The 21357-nt window shown below is 40.2% G+C and overlaps 1 protein-coding gene across 3 annotated transcripts in view; it reads right to left on the reverse strand.

Moving 5' to 3' along the window:
- Nucleotides 1-8863, reverse strand: part of HORMAD2 (HORMA domain containing 2) — an 87141-nt gene extending 78278 nt beyond the window's left edge. For 2 of the 3 annotated variants that reach the window (XM_047698376.1, XM_047698375.1), the window contains exons 1-2: nucleotides 8680-8863; nucleotides 185-272 (exon numbers count right to left, since the gene is read on the reverse strand). In XM_047698376.1, coding sequence (XP_047554332.1) covers nucleotides 185-235 — 51 coding nt within the window. In that variant the 5' untranslated portion in view covers nucleotides 236-272; nucleotides 8680-8863. The remainder of the gene's footprint in view (nucleotides 1-184; nucleotides 273-8679) is intronic. The other variant, XM_047698374.1, reaches the window with a different exon arrangement.
- Between the last annotated feature and the right edge of the window lie 12494 nt (nucleotides 8864-21357).

Genomic DNA, 21357 nt, shown 5'->3' on the forward strand with positions numbered 1-21357 from the left:
TATCCTAATTTCTTGAACATTCTCAGCCCATTACACAGTTAAAATGTAGACATACTCTGACAAAATATTATGTGCCAATTAACTGATAAAACTGCTGTTTTAAAAAAACACCAAAGATTAAAGTCATGATTCTGAACTAACTTACGAAATAGCCATTGATTTTCTTTTAATTCTTAGTAATTACCTTAGATGCTTTGTGAATTTTGATAGAGTGAGAGAGCTGAGCAGTGGCCATTGTAATAATGTATCAGGATTCTTTTGACAGGTCAAACCTGTGGGGGGTGAAAAGAAAAATTAGAGACTTTGCCTAACATAATGCTTTTTGTGAATTTTCCAAAGAAGACCTACATATAATTAGCATTTTACTGTATTCTTTGGAAAATTCGTTTAATGAACATTTTTATCTCTACTACCCATTTTCTATGAATTTAGCATAAGGGCTCTGGATTAGTTTTTTCAACCACCCAGTGATAATTTAGGTTGATTTGCCTGTTCCCACATACATTTGGAGAAGAAAAAATAAATTGTAAATCACCTACAGATTTAACAATGTACTTTACTCATCATTGTTATTCTCTTAGAGTCCAACTGTACTCTGTATGTAGCAGAGGCTCAAAAACATTTCTTGAATTAACTTTATGGGTTATTGGTTTTCAAAGGTAACTCAAATGTTAAGATTTACACTTCACACCATTAGGGTGGCTATTCCCCAAAAATGGAAAATAATAATGTTGGTGAGGATGTAGAGAAATTGGAACCCTTCTGCGCTGGTGGGAATCATACAGCTGCCTTAAAAAACAGTATGGCAGTTCCTCAGAAAGTTAAACAGAATTACCATATTAATCAGCAATTCCACTTCTAGGTATAAACCAAAAGAACTAAAGCAGGGATTCAAACAGATACTTGTACACCAATGTTCACAGCAGTATTATTTAAAATATCTAATAAGTGGGGGTGCCTGGGTGGCTTGGTGGGTTAAGGCCTCTGCCTTCGGCTCGGGTCATGATCCCAGGGTCCTGGGATGGAGCCCTGCATCTGGCTCTCTGCTCAGCGGGGAGCCTGCTTCCTCCTCTCTCGGCCTGCCTCTCTGCCTACTTGTGATCTCTGTCTGTCAAATAAATAAATAAAAATCTTAAAAAATAAAATAAAATAAAATATCTAATAGGTGGAAACAACCCAAATGTCCATCAACAGTTAAACGTTTTTTTTTAATGTGGTATGTACAATGATATATACAAGCCTTAAAAAGGAACAACAATCTGATGCATGCTATAACATGGATAAAACTTGAAAACATTATGCTAAATGAAATGAGCCAGACACAAAAGGACAAATACTGCATGATTTCACTTATATGAGGTAGAAGAACCTAAAGTAGTCAACTTCATAGAGACAGAAAGAACAGAGGTTACAAAGAGCTGGAGGGTGGAAGGAATTGGATGTTTAAAAGGCACGGAGTTTCTGTTCAGGATGACAAAAATTTTCTAGGAATGGATAGTGGTGATGGTTGCATAACACCATGAATGCACTCAGTACCACTGAATCGTATACTTGAGAATGGGTGAGGTAGTGAATTTTAAGTGCATTTTAACACAATAAAAATATTAATGTTAAAAATACATCTAATTTTGGGGCACCTGGCTGGCGCAGTTGGTAGAGCATGTGATTCTTGATCTTTGGGGTCATGGGTTCAAGCCCCACGTTAGGGGTAGAGTTTAGTAAAAAAATAATTAAATAGGGGGCACCTGGGTGGCTCAGTTGTTAAGTGTCTGGCTTCAGCTCAGGTCATGATTCCAGGGTCCTGGGATCGAGCCCTGCATGAAGCTCCCTGCATTGCAGGAAGTCTGCTTCTCCCCATGCCATTCCCCCTGCTTGTGTTCCCTCTCTCACTGTGTCTCTCTCCATCAAATAAATAAAATCTTAAACAAAAATAAAGATAAAATAAACAAACAGAACAAAGTTCTATTTTAAGTTATAAAAAAATCCATCCAGTTCACTTTTATTGCTTCACTACCATTAAAAAAAGAAGTAGCAAATTTCCCTTTTTCTTTTCAAAGACCTTAATTTAATTTATGCTGTGGCTTCTTTTCAAGGTTTTATGTAGTTCTGACCAATATATTTGTAAAATAACCCATCTAAAGTAATTCCATTCTGGATCTCGCAGGATAGCCTGTGACCTTTTTGGTGTATAGATTAATGCAAGATTCTGGATGATTTTGCAAATAAAAGAAGGCAGAATTATTTGAGGACGCTGCCACAAGATGGTGATAGAGATTACAAACAAGTACTACTTAATTTCTCTCAATTTCTTCAGAGCAACACTAGGGGACACTCTTATACAATATCTTACAGGACACTGAAAACCACTTATTAGTCCAGTCCTTAAAGATTCCAAGGTATCTTTTGTTGACTTCAGAATATGACCTTCATTTCTATGTATAACCTTCAAATCTAACTCAACACAGAAACTGTTTCTCTTGCAACTTCAAGTAATAAAATGAGCAAAATAAGTAACTACAAGAGTTTAAGCTCTAGTTCTGGCCCATTAAACCATATAAATGCCTCCTACTGGGGTAGTTATTAGCCTTAGAAACAATAAATAATAATAATAAGAATTTTAAAATAGATTTCTACATTGATTTTTTTTTTTTAAAGTAGTCTCCATGCCCAGTGTGGAGCTCAATGCAGGGCTTGAACTTACAACCCTGAGATCAAGACCTGAGCTGAGATAACAAGTCAGACTCTTAACCAACTGAGCCACTTAGGGGCCCCACTACACTGATTAAAAAAAAAAAAAAATTTCTCTAAGGGGGTATCTGGCTGGCTCAGTCATGCAGTTCTTGATCTTGGGATTTTGAGTTCAAGTCCCACATTGGGTATATTGATTACTCAAATAAATAAACTTAAAAATTTTTTTCTCTGGTCATAAAACATTCTGGTGGCATTTTTAGAGAATCAAGCCCTGAGGTGTCTGGGTGGCAAAGTTGGTTGAGTGTCTCCCTTCTGCTCAAGTCATGATCCCAGGATCCTGGGATCGAGCCCTCAGCCAGGGCCAGGCTCTCTGCTCAGCAGGGAGTCTGCTTCTCACTTTCCCTCTGTGCTCTTCCCTCTCTGTCAAATAAATAAAATCTTTAAAAAAGAGAGAGAGAATCAAGCCCTGAAAAAAGCATCATTCAATTAGAACATAATGCATTATTACATCTATACTGGAATGTACAGATAACCCGGATTAAACTGATACTATCATTGAAAACTCCAAGGCAATCAGGGCACGTGCTTTTTTTGTTGTTGTTGTTGTTATTTTTTGTTTTAAAGATTTTATTTATTTATTTGACACAGAGAGAGAGATCACAAGTAGGCAGAGAGGCAGGCAGAGAGAGAGAGGGGAAAGCAGGCTCCCTGCTGAGCAGAGAGCCTGATGGGGAGCTCAATCCCAGGATCCTGAGTCAGTCCCAGGAACCTGAGACCATGACCTGAGCCGAAGGCAGAGGCTTAACCCTCTAAGCCACCCAGGTCCCCCACGACACTCGCTTTTGAGAAAGGATTCAAAGCTAGTCATATTAGCATTTGGTAAATACCTAAGAAATTAATATTCATAAAATGAGTAAAGTTAAAGTTTATATACATATATGTGTGTATGAAGAGAGAAATAACCAGTAGTATAACATAGTAGAAAGAGGCTTTGGGGTTAAGGAACGTAGGCCCATATTCTGCTCAACTACTGAGTAGCTCTGTGACTTAGTTAACTCACCCAATCATTCTGGACCTCAGTTTCCTTTTTGTAAAATAGAGACAATAAATCCAACTTCTCAGGGCTCTTACAGTGTTTATGGGGGCATGTATTCATCTGGAGAGCATACATAGCCTAATGGTTAAGTACACACACTCTTCCGGAGCCCACACTGCCTACAGCCAAATTTCAGTCTGCAATTAACTTACCATTTCATCTTGGGCAAATTGTGTGCCCCAGTGTCCCCATCTGTAAAATAAGGACGGTCCTAGTACCTGCTTCATAGGGTTGTTGTGAGGACTTAGTCATAGACTTATGGGGCACTTGGAACACTGACAAATATTTTCATTATAAGTAACAAAGCATATTTAGTTTTTAAAATCTTACGTTAGTATTTGAACTCCTAGTTTTCTACCAGCCTTCTAGTTGTTCCTTCTCATTCTCTACTTCACACTTTTTCCCCTGCACATTTTTGAGTGTTTAGTGTTCAGGGCTCTGTACTAGGAGCTCCTTTTTTTTTTTTTTCCCCCTTCTTCTTCCTACTTCTAAACAAGCCCTCCCTGGATGAACAAATACATTTTCATTGTTTTAATTACTATATCCATTCTAATGATTCTTTTTTTTTTTTTTTTTTTTTCATTCTAATGATTCTTAAATGTCAGAAGCCCAGGTCTTTCTGGGGAGTTAGAGATCTGTACCTCTACGAGACAGTTCCACTTTGATGTTCCCAACACATCTAAATGTCAATTCTTTTCTCCCAAAACCTATTCCTGTTCCCTAGCTCAATGTTTCCTGCAAATAACATCATCAAATACCTAATTTCTCAAGCCTAAAAACTATGACTCAACCCTGACCCTCCCTCACTTACACATCTAGTCTTCTTAATACTTATCAAATGTGTCCATTCCTCACTTTACACAAGTTGTTGTTATCTCTGCTTTAGATGAGATTAGCCTCATCTTTTGCTACCAGTCTGCTGGTCACTGATTCTGCCCTTCTCCAGTCTGTCCTTTGTATTGCAGCCAGAGTTTTCTTTTTCTTTTTTTAATTTTTTTTAAAGATTTTATTTATTTATTTGACAGGCAGAGATCACAAGTAGGCAGACAGGCAGGCAGAGAGGAAGGGAAGTAGGCTCCCTGCTGAGCAGAGAGCCCAATGCGATGCGGGGCTCAATCACAGGACCCTAAGATCATGACCTGAGCGAAAGGCAGAGGCTTAACCCACTGAGCCACCCAGGTGCCCCCAGAGTTTTCTTTTTAAATTGCAAACTTGATTATGTAACTCTGTAGCCTGAAATTCTTCAATGGCTCCCCACTGCCCTCAGGATAAAATTAAAACTCCTTAAGGTGGCTTCAAGATCTGGCTCATCATGCCTCCCTAGGCACATCTCTAACCATTTTCCCTTACACTTTTATGCATCAGTTATTCTTATCAACATTCGTTACCCTAAACCATATTCTCTCCAGCTTTCAGGTTTTTGCAATAATCCTTCTGCCTGAAACCTTCTCCTCCATTCTCAATTCCTACTTATCTCCTAGATATGGAGTATAATGTTCTCAAGGAACTATTTCCTTACTCGCCACCACCACCAAGTTGGGTTATGTGCCCATTGTAACATATACACTATCATGGTTGCATTTATACATCCATCCCACCCTGCCTGTGAGCTACCATGAGGGTAAAGTTGTGTCTGTCTAGCTCATTCTTTATTTTTTACGTTGTTTTTTTTTAAAGGTACAATTTAGTGAGTTTTAGTATATTCATAGTTTTGCAACCATCACTACTAATTCCAAAAGATTTTTCTTATCCTAAAAAGAAGCCCCACGCCCATTACCAATCACTTCCCAGTCCCCCTTCCCTGGCCCCTTGCAACCACTGATCTACATTTCATCTCTCTGGATTTGCCTATTTTGAACATTTCATATAAATGGAATCATGTAATGTATGACCTCTTATATCTGGTTCAGCTCATTCTTGAATCCTCAGCACCATCACAGTATTGGAACAAAATAGATGCTCAATAAATATTTGCTGGATCAATAGAGAGTTAATACAAGAACAAGGAAGTATTAAGTATCTAGAAAAGAATTACAAATTATTAGAGATAGAAGGAGCTTTAAATGTCATCTAATACAAACATCTAATTTTCTAGATGAGGAAATCAAGGTCCAGAGAAGTCAACTGACTTACTCAGGGTCAAACACTTAGTGGTAGAACTGAGAATAAAATTCAAGAAACTTTGACTCACAAATTAGGGGTTTTCTACAACGACTCCCTAAAATGAAATTCCTTTTTTGTTTCATTCCATTTAAAATGATGCACTACCAGTGTCTTCCTAGTTGCAGAGCTTGCTTGCTTGCTTATTTCTAAACACAGTAGTGTCTTTTTCTGTTGTTCTAGAATGAGCTTGCTTTAGAAAAGCAAAACATATCTAAATAATTTTTTTAAATAACCAGGCTCTTTTCAACCTCTAATTATTCTGTTGCTACTGTTGTTTTCTCTTTGAGCAGGTGTTTTGTGGAAGTTTTCTATTCAAGTACAAACTCTTGTTTAGTTTTGAAAGCTCACAAGCTGACAGCCCCAGGAGGTATGACACTACAGATCATGTACTCTCAGAGAATAACTCTGATGTTTTCTTATCACCTTTTTCTAACTCATTATCTAAAAGCTTAGGAGAGATTTCATATTTATGGATTTTAAGAGCAGAACTCTAACTTTCAACTGTCTTTCACTTATATATATTTGTGTATTTGACCCACAAACATCTGAAACTTCACAGGGCATCAATAATCATTCACTTTGGGACGCCTGGGTGGCTCAGTTGGTTAAGCAGCTGCCTTCGGCTCAGGTCATGATCCCAGTGTCCTGGGATCGAGTCCCACATCGGGCTCCTTGTTTGGCGGGGAGCCTGCTTCTCCCTCTGCCTCTGCCTGCCATTCTGTCCGCCTGTGCTCGCTCTCTCTCCCTCTCTCTCTGACAAAAAAAAAAAAAAAAAATCTTAAAAAAAAATAATCATTCACTTTAATGCTTGATATGTCCACTCTGTGACAAGAATTATGATTTGGAGAAGGAGGTAAGATTTCTGTGCTTTCTCAGATAAAGACTCATGCTAGGTTTACCTCTTGACCTGCATCTCAACTGCCCTATTTAAAATGGTGATACAATTGCTTACTATTTTACCCTTGTACGTGTGAATCCAAGATTCAGATAAAGATTAACCAGCTATTGTTCAGCATATTAAAGCCTAAGCTATTCCCTGCCCCCTGCCTTTGGCCATTCTGAGTGAAGCATAAACCAGTTTTATTATGTTTGCACAAAGACAGTAATAGTTGATTTTCTAATGCTCCCCACACATCTTCTCCAATCTTCCAACACCACTTTTTTAACAAGAAAATCCCCCTTCTATCAAATGAACAATATCTAATTGTTGGATTCTAAAATGCAACTAGGTGACCTTTCTTGCCTGATACGAAGGACAGCTTTACACAAAGAAAGTACATTTTGACATATATGGGCTCAGCGTCATAGACTTGGAAGGGAAAGAAGAAATATATAATCCAATCCCTTCATTTTAGAGAAAAGGAAAGTCAATTTAGTGGAGGAAGGATAGTCTTTTCAACAAATGGTACTGGAACAACAGGACATCCATAGGCCAAAACAAAACACCCAAAACCCAAAACAAACTCTCAACCTAATTCTCACACTATATACAAATATTAATTCAAAATGGGTCATGGATTTAAATGTAAAATATAAAACTATAAAGAAGAGGAAAGTGAAGTCCAACAAAAGAAATTGGTTTGTCAGAGGTCACCCAGTTAATCAGAGGTTTCACAGAGTTTGCTTCTGTTAAGTTATTATTCGCCATTTTAACAAATCCCATTTGGCTCTAATTCCCCTTTTCCACACTCACTCAGAGAAAATGGTTTCCACTATATTAACTGGATATGTGTTCATGCTCTTTTGGTTTTTTAATATCTTCTTCGGGCTACTTCAATTATTCATTCATTCAACATTTACTGGGTGACTACAATGTGCCAGGCACCATGTAGGATTGCAAAGATGTAAAATACTGCTCACATCTCAAGAGACTGATGATCCAGTGGGGGAGAAATTAGACTCAGCCTAATTAAATAAAAAACTCCTGTAGGGGCAAGAACCGTGCTTTATCTCCGTTTTCACCAGCCAAGTGCACCGTGCACTGCACACCCCGTCCCATGCGCTGCACATTTGAATACAAGTCGGTGATTGGCTGATCTTGCATTTCAAGACATTTTCTCCCCCTGTACTGTTTGGGGAACTAAAGTCCACGGAGATTAAATGGCACGTCCTGGAAAAGGTAGCAAAGGAGCCGAGGTCATTCCGTGGGGACCTATCCCCAGCTCTGTCACCTCTTGGGTCTGCGCCAGGCATTGATTTGGCAGAACAAATCCATGGCTGGAGAAAACCTGACCTAGCCAAGATCACCCCAAAGCTCCACTCCCGACCTCCAGCAATAAACAGACATCGTTGGCCTCACCCACTGCTTGGCCGCTAATTACCGCTGTTGCTTCCTCACCAAGACTCACTCCTTTCCACCCAAATCTGAATACAACAGCTACCTTGATAGCGGGAATGCGGTGTTCCCACTACTATTCTCTCTGCTCTTCCCCCCATCTCCGCTCCCCAGCCCCCCGTTACATGTGAAATTTTTCAAAGTCGAGCGCTGAGGGCGGGAATTGAAGGAGGAGGTGGGGTGCTATCTAGAAGCTTCCCTTTGTCTTTTTCCTCAGCCCCCACCTTCCCGTTTCTCCTCAGAGTACTTCGGGCTTCAGCGAAATACTTTCACATCAAACTTAAAAGCCGCAAGGAAAAGGAAAAGGAAAGAAAAAAATTTAACCTAAGCCTAGACACTGACGACGCTCAAGCGCCCTCTTTCTCCGGAGCCCTAGCGTCTGGACAGCCCTCACCTCAGCTCGTCGACGCCTCTCTCAGAAGGGTGGCTACCCAACGGCCTTTTCCAGCCCAAACCCTCTCGGGCTCATGAATAGTCAACGAGGTCTTTTTTGGGCGGGATGAGACGCTTATCATGAATAATTCATGATCTCTCCGCTGCCTGCCTCCTGGGCGGTCCCCCCCGTTTGGCTTCATGAATATGCAAAAAAGGGCGAGCGGCCGCTAACGGACCCCTCATGGGCCCGGCCCCCTCAGCGTCAGCGTCCTCCGAGCCCGGCCTCCTTCGCCCGGGTTTCCCGGCCGCATGCCCTCGGGTTGCCGGCGCAGCGTCTCTGCTGCCGCCTTTCTCGCCCTTCCGAGGGCTGGCCCCGCGCTCCCGGGCCTAAGGGACCCGCGCGGGGCTCGTGACGCCACCCACAGACCCTGGCGAGGCCTTCGGCTCCTGGCCGCTCTGCCTGGGCAAACCGGTACGTCGAGGACAGCTTGGGGAGACGCCTGACGGCCCAGGTGAGGCGGCGGCAGGGAGGCCCTCGCGGGCCTAGAGGGGCCTAGGGTCGACGCGGGCGGGGCCAGGTGAGAGAGCCTGGGACTGGGACCCGGACCGGGGCGAGGGGGTGGGGCAGAGAGGTCGGGGCAGAGAGGTCGGAGGCCAGCGCAGGGCGGTGTGAGGGAAGAAGCGTCTAGAACCTTGGGGAACGGGTGTTAATGCGGAAGCCGGCAGCAGGAGCTAGAGGTCTTGGGGCAGAGGTTTTAATCCTTGAGGCATCTCCACTTCTTCCGTAGCATGGGCCCCAGTTTGCATTATATTGAACATCGATTTTAATTACGCAGATGAAACCTGACTTTGTTCTCCTCTTCCACCGCGCCTAATCCAGTCCCTTCCGCGCAGGGGTGACCCTCGTGAGCAGTTGGGTGGTGGGTTTCTTCAGATCGTTTCCCGCGCATAGTCACTACCTTGTGTAGCTTTTCAAAGGTTCGCGGAGTCCCTTGAACCTCTGGGGTGGGATTTCTTAGAGAGTGGCTGAAGCATGGGCCCACTTGAAACCCGTTTTTACTTTGTTTCTGCAGTAAAGGAAAAAAGACCCAAGTTGGTAAAAACATGGGTTAATAACAGAATGACAAAAACCATAATTTGGGCTGTAATGGTTCTTTAGTTCAGGTTTTCTCAACCTCTGGAGTGGTACTCTCCCTGCCACATTGTGACAACCCAAAATGTCTCCAGATGCAGTCAGGTATCCCCTGAGGGGCAAAATCGCCCTTGGTTGAGAATGATTGCTTTAAATCCTAAACTTTCCAGAAGTAATTGCTGTTTAAGCTCCAGCCTGGCAGATGGTCTGTCTGCTCCAGCCCTTTTGGAGTCAGTATTTACCCACTTCCTTCCACGCTGGTTGTCCTCATTCCCATCTGCCCTGGGTTGTCAGCTTCCTGTCTCCAAAGAGCCTTCCTCCTCACCCCTATGCTAATGATAGTTCATCCCACCCCACCCTCTTTTATTACTGTTGTTTTCCTTCCTAAAATTTATCACAATCTGGATTTCATTCATTTGCTAATCTGTTTTTCTTCACCACTAAGAATGCAAATAAGCTTTAATAGAGGCCTGATCTGTCTGGGTCGCTCTAGGCTCTTCAGTGCCCAGCACAGTGCCTGATACAGAGGGATCACTCAATAAGCATTGGTAGACTGAAACAGTAAATTCCTTTCTTCCTTCTAAGAGCTTCCATGGAGTGTCTTCTGCTCCTTTTCATTCTCATTCCTGCTGGGCTCCTTGTGACCTTTGTTTAGAACTTGAATGCATGAATGAGCACCTAGAAGCTATGAGTAGAGTCTTCACTTTTCTCACTGACTTATCCATTCCTTGAGGGCAGAAACTGTCCTTTATTATGTTCTTTGAAGGTATTCATATAGTTGAAAGAACCAGTCTATGACTTAAGGAACAATATTAGACAATGAAAAATGGAGAGTGCCACAGGGGGCTTTAGGAGTTACTAGTCTAGTCCCTTACTTTACAGATCAGAGTTTTAAGTAATTTGTGCAAAGTCCCTACACTTGGTTAGAGACCAAATCACAAGTAGGACCCATGGTCTCACACCTTTCATTTCAAGGCTCTTTTCTAATCTCTGGTCAGTCTAGTTTCTGATTACTTTTCTATGAAGCTGACTTACAACTGAAACACAAAAATCCCAAGCCAAAGACTTGCTTCTTGTCAACTAAAAGCTTTTGAACTTGTACTCTTCATCTTTTGATTAAATCTACCCCAGGGGATAATGGCCTAAAGAACTCAAAAGTGTTGTATGATATTCAGTCACCCATCTTCTCTTGTACCTTTCAATAAGAGCCTGGAGATTGTCCCTGTCAGAGCAAAGTATCTTGTTTGTTTTGGAAGGAAAAAATGCACATTGTGGGAGAAATCGATCATTGTGTAGAAATTTCCAAATAACCAGTTGTTAAAGTTTGGCCAAACCCTGTATCCAATAGTAAGATAACATGCAAAACAAATTAAAACAGTGGGGAAGGGAATTTTTAGTTGAGATGATTTTCATTGCCTTTCTCTCTTTAGACACATGTGCTGCTTCTTAACTCTGTGTACCTGAAACAGTTGTCACTCCTCATTAATCAGTCCCTAGTTAAGCCCTTGTTTTTTGAGAACTAAAGACCATTTTTCCTTCTCATTTAAATTCCGGGTTTCTTCTTTTTCTCTTCTTTATCAGTTTAGATAGGCAGCACCTGGTTGGTAGAGTCTTGTGGCGTCATGCTCTCAGCTGTTAGGATTTTGCAGTTTTTTTCTGAGGCCTCTAATAGCACTCTTCGTCATAGGAAGTAGATACTATTTTTCTGACTGATTGGAACTTTCCTGATGAAGTTCAGTGTGAGCTTGACAGTCTTCTCCTAAAGATAGTTTACTTGAAGGTTGTCAAAAATAGACATATTGAATATAAAATGTATTTTCAAGAGGACATCTTTAGATGCATTTCCCTCTTCAGTGTACACAATCATGATACCAAATACAGAGAAAAGAAGGGTGCTTTCTTTACCGTATTTACTTTCAACTTTTATTAGAACTCTTAAATCGTAACTTCCAATCATAACACCACCATATTTATTCATTCATCAAGCATTTATTTTGCACCTGCCATTTATAAATCACTCTGCTTCGCATTTTAGGGACCAGAGAGATGATAATTTGGTCTCTGAGCTGTGGAAGTTTACAGTTTAGTAAGAGAAGATACCTGTAAACACATTACTCATTGAGAAAATATTAATGCAAATATCAGTCGAAGTATAAATTATAAGACAGGATGTAGAGAAGAAAGCTATGCATGCTAGATAATGAATCGAGACAGCTTCACAAAGGAGGTAGCATTTTAGGAGGAGAGCATGTGTATGTAATTTGCTTTGCTCATTCTTTGGCAATGGTTTGACAGTTTCAAACCAGTAAATGTAGACATTTTGCCCACCACTTTAGATTTAGGAAAGAAAAGGAGGTGTAAGATCCTTTCTTTCCATTCCTGGTAGCAGCATGCTTTTGAAAGCTAAATGTTGTCTTAGCTATCCCAAATGCCTTATTCATGGTTAAAAGGAGAGTGCCAGCCCTCATTTCCACAGTAGGGTGTTATTTTATTCTAGTCTCCATTGGGGCATGTACTAGTCATGTGGTATGTTGGGGGGGGGTCAGTGGTATTTATAAATGTGTTTATGAATGTGACTCTGGAGTCCTAGAATTTTAAGTATCACTGCGAAGAGAGGCAAAATGACTTAAAGAACTGAAATTTTGGGGGCGCCTGGGTGGCTCGGTGGGTTAAGCCGCTGCCTTCGGCTCAGGTCATGATCCCAGGTCCTGGGTTCGAGCCCCACATCGGGCTTTCTGCTCAGCAGGGAGCCTGCTTCCTCCTCTCTCTCTGCCTGCCTCTCTGCCTACTTGTGATTTCTCTCTGTCAAATAAATAAATAAAATAAAATCTTTAAAAAAAAAAAAAAAAAAAAAAAAAAAAAAAAAAAAAAGAACTGAAATTTTGAATCAGGCCTCCATGTATAAACTGGCTATGTTGCCTAACTTCTTTAGGGTAATTATTTTTTTATTTTTGAATTAATTTTTTAAAAAGATTTATTTATCTGAGAGAGTGTGTGCGCTTGCACTCGGGGGTGGAGGGGTAGAGGGAAGGGCTGAAGGGGAGAGGGAGAGAGAGAATCTCTAGCAGACTCCCCGCTGAGCACAGAGCCCTAGGCAGGACTTGATCTCAAGACCCTGAGACCCTCCTGACCCTAGCGGAAACCGATAATAGGTGCTCAAGAGACTGAGCCACTCAGGCGCCCCTGTTTAGAGTAATTTTTAGAGAGAAAGGCAAAAAGAAAGGATTGCCAACTTGGCTTTAACTTTTGAATGTGATCCATTCTTTGGCAGCCAAAGAGAAGCCAGTCAGTATGAAATAAGCCTGTCAATATAAAATAAGCCCAACTATAAGATCCTAACATAAGCTTCTGTTGCTTCTGCCCACACACTGACAATCTACAAAATATAATTCCGTGTGTAGGTGGCAATTTATTATGGCCTTCATGCCCATTCAGAGTTGCATATTGATTTCTGCATCTTTTGAATTGATCTTTTCTAACTGGCAGAAGAATCTCCTTGTGGGTTGTATGTTTCTGGGGAAAACATAGGGTTTAATGAACTGGAACAGGAAATGACAGGGGCTATAAGTGACAAGCTGCTGCCTGCTTGAGTGCCCTGACCCTAAGACACGATGTCAAGGAAGGTAATAATTCTGAAACATTATAGAAATGCTCATTTGGCTACTTGGTTTTCTTTTCTGCTGACTATGAGGTTTTGGTGACATGTAGAATTATTTTATGCCTCCTAATGTGTATCATTTAATAGAAAAGGTTTCAAATGAAATAGATTTTATTTTTTTTTTATTTTTTTTTTTTAAGATTTTATTTATTTATTTGACAGAGAGAAATCACAAGTAGGCAGAGAGGCAGGCAGAGAGAGAGGAGGAAGCAGGCTCCCTGCTGAGCAGAAAGCCGGACGCGGGGCTTGAACCCAGGACCTGGGATCATGACCTGAGCCGAAGGCAGCGGCTTAACCCACTGAGCCACCCAGGCGCCCCATGAAATAGATTTTAAACTGGCTTTCCATGATTGTTACTTGGTACATCCGCACCGAGATCTGAGTCGAGGTGACTTTCAAAATTTACTGCAGTATTTATAGCCTATATTTTGAAGCCCTTTACTTTCTACACATTTTGATGTTTGGAAAATGACAGTTACCAAAAACATTGTTTAACACTCCTGTGAGACCATCGTGTAGCCTCAGCCCTATGGGATCCTTTTTTCTTCTCTTAGTTTATACTAACCCAATGATAATTGTTTAAGTTTTAATGACCTCTGGTTGAAGGTCCTTAATTCAAGATTCAGAATACTTAATGACCTTAGAGCAAATTGAATGCAAGGATAAGACTTCTAAGGCAGCCTTTTCTTCTTTTCTTTTTGTAAATAATTGCCCCTTTATTTACTTATTTTTTTACTTATTTATTTTTTAAGTAATCACTATACCCAAGGTGGAACTCAAACTCCTGACTTCAAGAGTCACAAGCTCCATTGACTGAGCCAACCAGGTGCCCCCAGGGCAGGCTTTTCTAACATCTCTCCTCATTAAACAAACAAAAAGCAATTCCTTTCTGCCAAGAAAAAAGTTTAACAACTGGAAAGTGAGTAAGGTATTACAGGAAGATTGCCTACAGAGCTTTTAAAAATGGGAGGGAGAAAGAATTTCAAGGAGACATCATTTAGAGATTTTCTATGACTTACACCTAAGAAAACTGTCCCAGAAAGCCAGATTCCTGTGAAAGCTGTATTCTCAAATGTGCCAGGGTCTACATTAACTTTGGTCACGTCAGTACACACCACAGAGAGATTTACTATATTAAGTTGCATTGAAAGAGTTCAAAATATGACCTTATCAATAATCTGTGGGCATCTCTCCCCCTTTGTTGAAGAGTGCCTATACATATGATATGCTCAATAAACACACATCGAATGAATGCATATATGTTGTTAGAAGAATCCCAGATAATCCCAGTGATGTACTGGGTATGTTCAAATTATACATAATGGGGTTGATCTTTGAAAAGATGCATTGCAAATTTCTATTTCTGTTAGTATTATTTTTCCATTTATCCTAATTTGAAATCAGTGTCTTTTTTTGTTAGCTTTTATTCTAGTATACATACAGAAAAACATCCTCATTCTTAAATGTACCTTTTATTTACATATAAACAAAATTCACCACTTTAAAGTGTACAAATAAGTGGTTTTTAGTAAAGTTATAAAGTGGCGTAATCATCACCGCTAATTCCAGAGCATTGTTATCACCCCAAAAAGAAACCCCATGCTTTAGCAGTCACTCCCCATTTCTTCCTCCCCTAGCCCCTGTCAACAATTAATCTACTTTTTTTTTTTAAAGATTTTATTTATTTATTTGACAGAGAGAAATCACAAGTAGGCAGAGAGGCAGGCAGAGAGAGAGGAGGAAGCAGGCTCCCTGCTGAGCAGAAAGCCCGATGTGGGGCTCGAACCCAGGACCTGGAATCATGACCTGAGCCGAAGGCAGCGGCTTAACCCACTGAGCCACCCAGGCACCCCAATTAATCTACTTTTTGCCTCTATAGATTTGACTATTCTGGATATTTCACATAAGGGAAATCCCACCATATATAGCTTTTTTGTGTCTGGCTTCTTTCATTTAGTGTAAAATTAAAAGTATGATACTCATGTTATAGCATGTATCAGGACTTCATTTCTTTTTAAGGCTGAATAATGTTCCATTGCATGGATATACCACATTTTGTATATCTCTTCATAAGTTGATGGACATTTGGCTTGCTTCCACTTTTTGGCTATTAAGGATAATCCTCCTGAATATACATTTTCCAAAGAAAATATACAGGTGGACATGATACACATGAAAAGATGGTCAGCATCTCCAGTCATCAAGGAAATGCAAATCAAAATCATAATGAGATATCACCTCACATGGGTCAGAATGGCTATTAGCAAAAAAACCAACAAGTGTTAATGAGGATGTGGAGAAAAGAGTAAAAAAATTTTTTTTAAGTTTTAATTTAGGAGCACCTGTGTAGCTCAGGTAAGGGTCTGCCTTCAGCTCAGGTCATGATCCCAGGGTCCTCGGATCAAGCCTCACATCAGGCTCTCTGTTCAGCAGGGAGTCTGCTTGTCCCTTTCCCTCTGCCCCTTACCCCCCCATGCCCTCGCTTTCTCTCAAATAAATAAGATCTTAAAAAAAAAAAGTTTTTATTTTAATTACTTGGTGCTCATCACAACAAGTGCACTCCTTAATCCCCATCACCTGTGTCACCCATGCCCCCATTTGCCTCCCCTCTGGTAATCATCAGTTTATTCTCTATAGTTAAGAGTTGGCTTCTTGGTTTGTCTCTGTCTACCCTCCCCTTTGCTCATTTGTTTCTTTTTTTTTAATTCCACATATGAGTGAAATCATGTGGTATTTGTCTTGTTCTAACCAGTTTATTTCACTTGGCATTATACCCTCTAGCTTCATCCATGTTTTTGCAAATGGCAAGATTTCATTCATTTTTAATGACTGAATAATATTCCATGGTATATATATTACCACATCTTCCTTATCTGTTCATCTGTCGATGGATATTGGAGCTGCTTCCATAGTTTGTAAATAATGCGGCAAAAAACATAGGAGTGCATGTATGCCTTTGAATTAGTGTTTTTTGTATTCTCTGGGTACATATTCCATATGGTGATTGCTGGATCATGGAGTAGTTCTATTTTTAACTTTTTGAGGACCCTCCATAATGTTTCCACAGTGGCTGCACCAGATTGCCTTCCCACCAAGAGTGCAAGAGGGTTCCCTTTTCTCCATATCCTTGCCAACACCTGTTGTTTCTTGTGTTGTTGATTTTATCCATTCTGACAGGTGCTATGTCATTGTACTTTTGATTTGCATTCCCCTGATTCTATTTATTTATTTGAGAGAGAGAGAGAATGCACAAGTAGGGGGATGGCCAGAAGGAAAGGGGCAAGTAGTCTCCCACTGAGCAGGGAGCCTAGCATGGGACTTAGGATTCCAGGATCCTAAGATCATGACCTGAGCCAGAAGCAGAGGCTTAACTGACTGAGCCACCTAGGCACCCCCCAGCAGGGTAAATTATGATGAATATCTTTTCATGTGTTTGTTGGCCGTCTGGATGTCGTCTTTGGTGAAATGTGTTCATGTCTTCTGCCCATTTTTAAATTGGATTTTTCTTTTTTGGATGTTGAGTTTTAGTTCTTTATATATTTTGGATTCTAGCCCTTTATCAGATATGTCATTTGCAAATATCTTCTCCCATTCCATAGATTCCCTTTTTTTTTTTTTTTAAATTTTAAAATTTATTTTAGAGCGCACACAAGCAGAGGGAGGGGCAGAGGGAGAGGAGAGAATCTCAAGCAGATTCCCTGCTGAGTGGGGAGCCCTCTGGAGGCTTGATCTCATCACCCTGAGATCATGACCGGAGCCGAAATCAAGAGCTGGCTGCCCTGTGGGTTGCCTTTTAGTTTTGTTGATTATTTCCTTTCCTGGGCAGAAGCTTTATATTTTGATGTAATCCCAGTAGTTTATTTGTACTTTTGTTTCCCTTCCTTTGTGGGGCCTATCTAGAAAAAAAGTTGCTATGGCAGATGTCACAGAAATTCTAGGATTTTATGGTTTCGGTTTCACATTTAAGTCTTTAATCCATTTTGAATTCACTTTTGTGTTTGGTGTAAGAAATGGTCTAGTTTCATTCTTTGGCATGTGGCTGTCCAGTTTTCCCAACAATATTTGTTGAAGAGACTGTCTTTTTTCCATTGAATATTCTTTCCTGCTTTGTTGAAGATTAATTGGCCATAGAATTGAGGGTTTATTTCTGGATTTTCTGTTCTGTTCTAGTGATCTACGTGTCTATTTTTGTGCAAGTACCATATGTTTTTTTTTTTAAAGATTTTATTTATTTATTTGACAGAGAGAAAGATCACAAGTAGGCAGAGAGGCAGGCAGAGAAAGAGGGGGAAGCAGGCTCCCTGCTGAGCAGAGAGCCCGACTCGAGGCTCGATCCCAGGACCCTGAGATCATGACCTGAGCCGAAGGCAGCGGCTTAACCCACTGAGCCACCCAGGCGCCCCCATATGTTTTGATTATTACAGCTTTGTAATATAACTTGAAGTCTAGAATTGTGATGCCTTCATCTTTACTTTTCTTTTTAAAGATTGCTTTGGCTCTTTGGGGTCTTTCGTGGTTCCATACAAACTTTGGGATTATTTGTTCTAGTTCTGTGAAAAATGCTCTTGGTATTTTGATAAGGATTTCATTAAATATGTAGATTGCTTTGGGCAGACACTTTAACATATTTGTTCTTCCAATCCATCAGGGTGGAATGTCTCTCCTTTCTTTATGTCATCTTCAATCTCTTTCATCAGTGTTTTATAGTTTTCAGAGTACAGGGCTTTACCTCTTTGGTTCGATTTATTCCTAGCTATCTTAATACGTTTAATGCAGTTGTTAATGGGATTGGTTCCTTAATTTCTCCTTCTGTACTTCATTATTGGTGTATAGAAATGTGACAGATTTCTGTATATTCTGTATATTATTTATTTCTTGTGACTTTACTGGATTTGTGTATCAGTTCTAGCAGCTTTTTGGTGGAATCATTTGTGTTTTCTATGTATGATATGTCATGTACAAATGGTCAAAGTTTTACTTCTTTCTTACTGATTTGGATGCCTTTTATTTCTTTTTGTTGTCTGATTGCTGTGGTTAGGATTTTCAGTACTATGATGAATAAATGTGTTGAGAGTGGGCATCTTTGCCTGTTCCTCTCCTTAAGGAAAAGGCTCTCAGTTTTTCCCTATTGAAGATAATGTCAGTTGTGTGCTTTTCATAGATGGCCTTTATTATATTAAGGTATGTTCCTTCTAAACCTACTTTGGTGAGGATTTTTATCATGAATGACTCTTGTACTTTGTCAAATGCTTTTTCTGCATCTATTGAAATATCATATGGTTCTTATCCTTTCTTATTGATGTGATGTATCACATTGATTGGTTTGCAGATATTGAACCACCCTTGCAATCTAGGAATCAATCCCATTTGATTGTGGTGAATTTTTTTTAATGATTTTTTTTAAAGATTTATTTGTTTATTTATTTGACAGACAGAGATTACAAGTAGGCAAACAGGCAGGCAGAGAGAGAGAGAGAGAGAGAGAGGAAGGGAAGCAGGCTCCCTGCTGAGCAGAGAGCCTGATGTGGGGCTCGGTCCCAGGACTCTGGGATCATGACCTGAGCCGAAGGCAGAGGCTTTAACCCACTGAGCCACCCAGGCACCCTGAATGATTTTTTTAAATGTATTGTTGGATTTGATTTGCTGGTATTTTGTTGAGGACTTTTGCATCTATGTCCATCAGAGATATTGGCCTGTAGCTCTTTTTTGTGGTCTGTTTACCTGGTTTGGTATTAGGGTAATGCTGGCCTCATAGAAGGAATTTGGAAATTTTCCTTCCTTTTCTACTTTTTGGAATAATTTGAGAAGAGTAGGTATTAGTTCTTATTTTATTTTTTTTAAAAGATTTTATTTATTTGACAGACAGAGATCACAAGTAGGCAGAGAGAGGAGGAAGCAGGCTCCCTGCTGAGCAGAGAGCCCGATTCAGGGCTCGATCCCAGGATCCTGGGATCATGACCTGAGTCGAAGGCAGAGGCCTCAACCCACTGAGCCATCCAGACGCCCTTAACTCTTATTTAAATGTTTGGTAGAATTCACCTGCAAAACCATCTGCTCCTGCATTTTTGTTTCTTGGGAGTTTTTTGATTACGGATTCAGTTTCTTTGCTGGCAATCCATCTGTTCAAATTTTCTGTTTGTTCCTGTTTCAGCTTTGGTAGTTTATATATTTCTAGGAACTTACCTGTTTCTTCTAGGTTGTCCAATTTGTTGGCATGTAGTTTTTCATAACATTATCTTATACTTGTATTTCTGTGGTGTATGCTGTTTTAAGGTTTTGAACTATTGTGTTTTCATTTTCAGTTGTTTCCATGTACTTTTTATTTCTTCTTTTATTTCCTGGATGACTCATTAGTTGTCTAGTAGCTTGCTATTTAACCTCCATGTATTTGTGGTCCTTCTAGATTTTTTTCTTGTGGTTGACTTCTAGTTTCATAGTGTTTGGTCAGAAAAGATGCGTGGTATGACTTACATGTTTTTGAACTTGTTGGAACCTGTTTTGTGGTCTAATATGTGATCTATTCTGAAGAATGTTTTGTGTGCACTTGAATATGTATTCTGCTGTTAGGATGGAATGTTCTGAATATATCTGTTAAATCTATCTGGCCCAGTGTGTCATTCAAAGCCATTGTTTTCTTGTTGATTTTTTTTTTTAAGATTTTATTTATTCAGCAAGGGGAGCAACAGAGGGAGAGGGAGAAGCAGGCTCCCCAGAGAGCAGGGGGAGCCTGATGTGGGACTCGATTGCAGGACCCTAGGATCACGATCTGAGCCAAAGTCACCCCTGATTTTCTGTTTAGTTGATCTGTCTGTTGTTATGTGTGGGGTGTTAAAGTTCTCTACTGTCATTGTATTATTATTATTGTATTATTATCCTTTCTGTGTGTTATTAATGGTGTTATGTATTTGGGTGCTCCCATGTTGGGTGCATGTCCTCATATCTTCTTGTTGGGTTGACCCCTTATGATATAGTGCCCTTCTTCGTCTTTTTGGCTTCATTCTAAAGTCTGTTTTGTCCAGTATAAGTATTGCTACTCCAGCTTTCTTTTGACATCCATTTGTATGACAGAAGTTTCTCCATTCCTCTCACTTTCAATCTGCAGGTGTCCTAAGGTCTACAGTGAGTCTCTTGTAGGCAGCATATAGATGAGTCTTGTTTTTCTTTTTTTTTAAAGATTTTATTTATTTATTTGACAGAGAGAGATCACAAGTAGATGGAGAGGCAGGCAGAGAGAGAGAGGGAAGCAGGATCTCTGCCGAGCAGAGAACCCGATGCGGGACTCGATCCCAGGACCCTGAGATCATGACCTGAGCCGAAGGCAGCGGCTTAACCCACTGAGCCACCCAGGCGCCCTCTTTTTTTTTTTATTTTTTATTTTATTTTATTTTTTTATAGATTTTATTTATTTATTTGACAGAGATCACAAGTAGGCAGAGAGGCAGGCAGAGAGAGAGAGGAAGGGAAGCAGGCTCCCTGCTGAGCAGAGGGCCCGATGCGGGGCTCGATCCCAGGACCCTGGGATCATGACCTGAGCCGAAGGCAGCGGCTTTAACCCACTGAGCCACCCAGGCGCCCCTTTTTTTAAATCTATTCTGTTACTGTGTGTCTTTTGATTGGAGCATTTCGTCCATTTACATTGAAAGTAATTTTTTTTTTACATTTAAAAAGTTACTTTTCATTTAACCTTTGCATTTGTACTTAAAATATACATTTTTCAAGATAACATTTAAAAATTATTCTACTACAATAGCAGCATAAGTATAACTGCAATTACAAAAAAGTTAAACTGGGATCCACAGTTAAGTTATTCTCATGTTTATAAGTATGATTCTGAAATAAGTACTCCTTCTAAGCAGCTGTTATCGGCTTTTAGGTTTGGTTTAAATACACGTATTTTTGGTTGTGGG

This window comes from Lutra lutra, chromosome 12 (assembly GCF_902655055.1).
Source record: "Lutra lutra chromosome 12, mLutLut1.2, whole genome shotgun sequence".
NCBI classification, from domain to species: domain Eukaryota; kingdom Metazoa; phylum Chordata; class Mammalia; order Carnivora; family Mustelidae; genus Lutra; species Lutra lutra.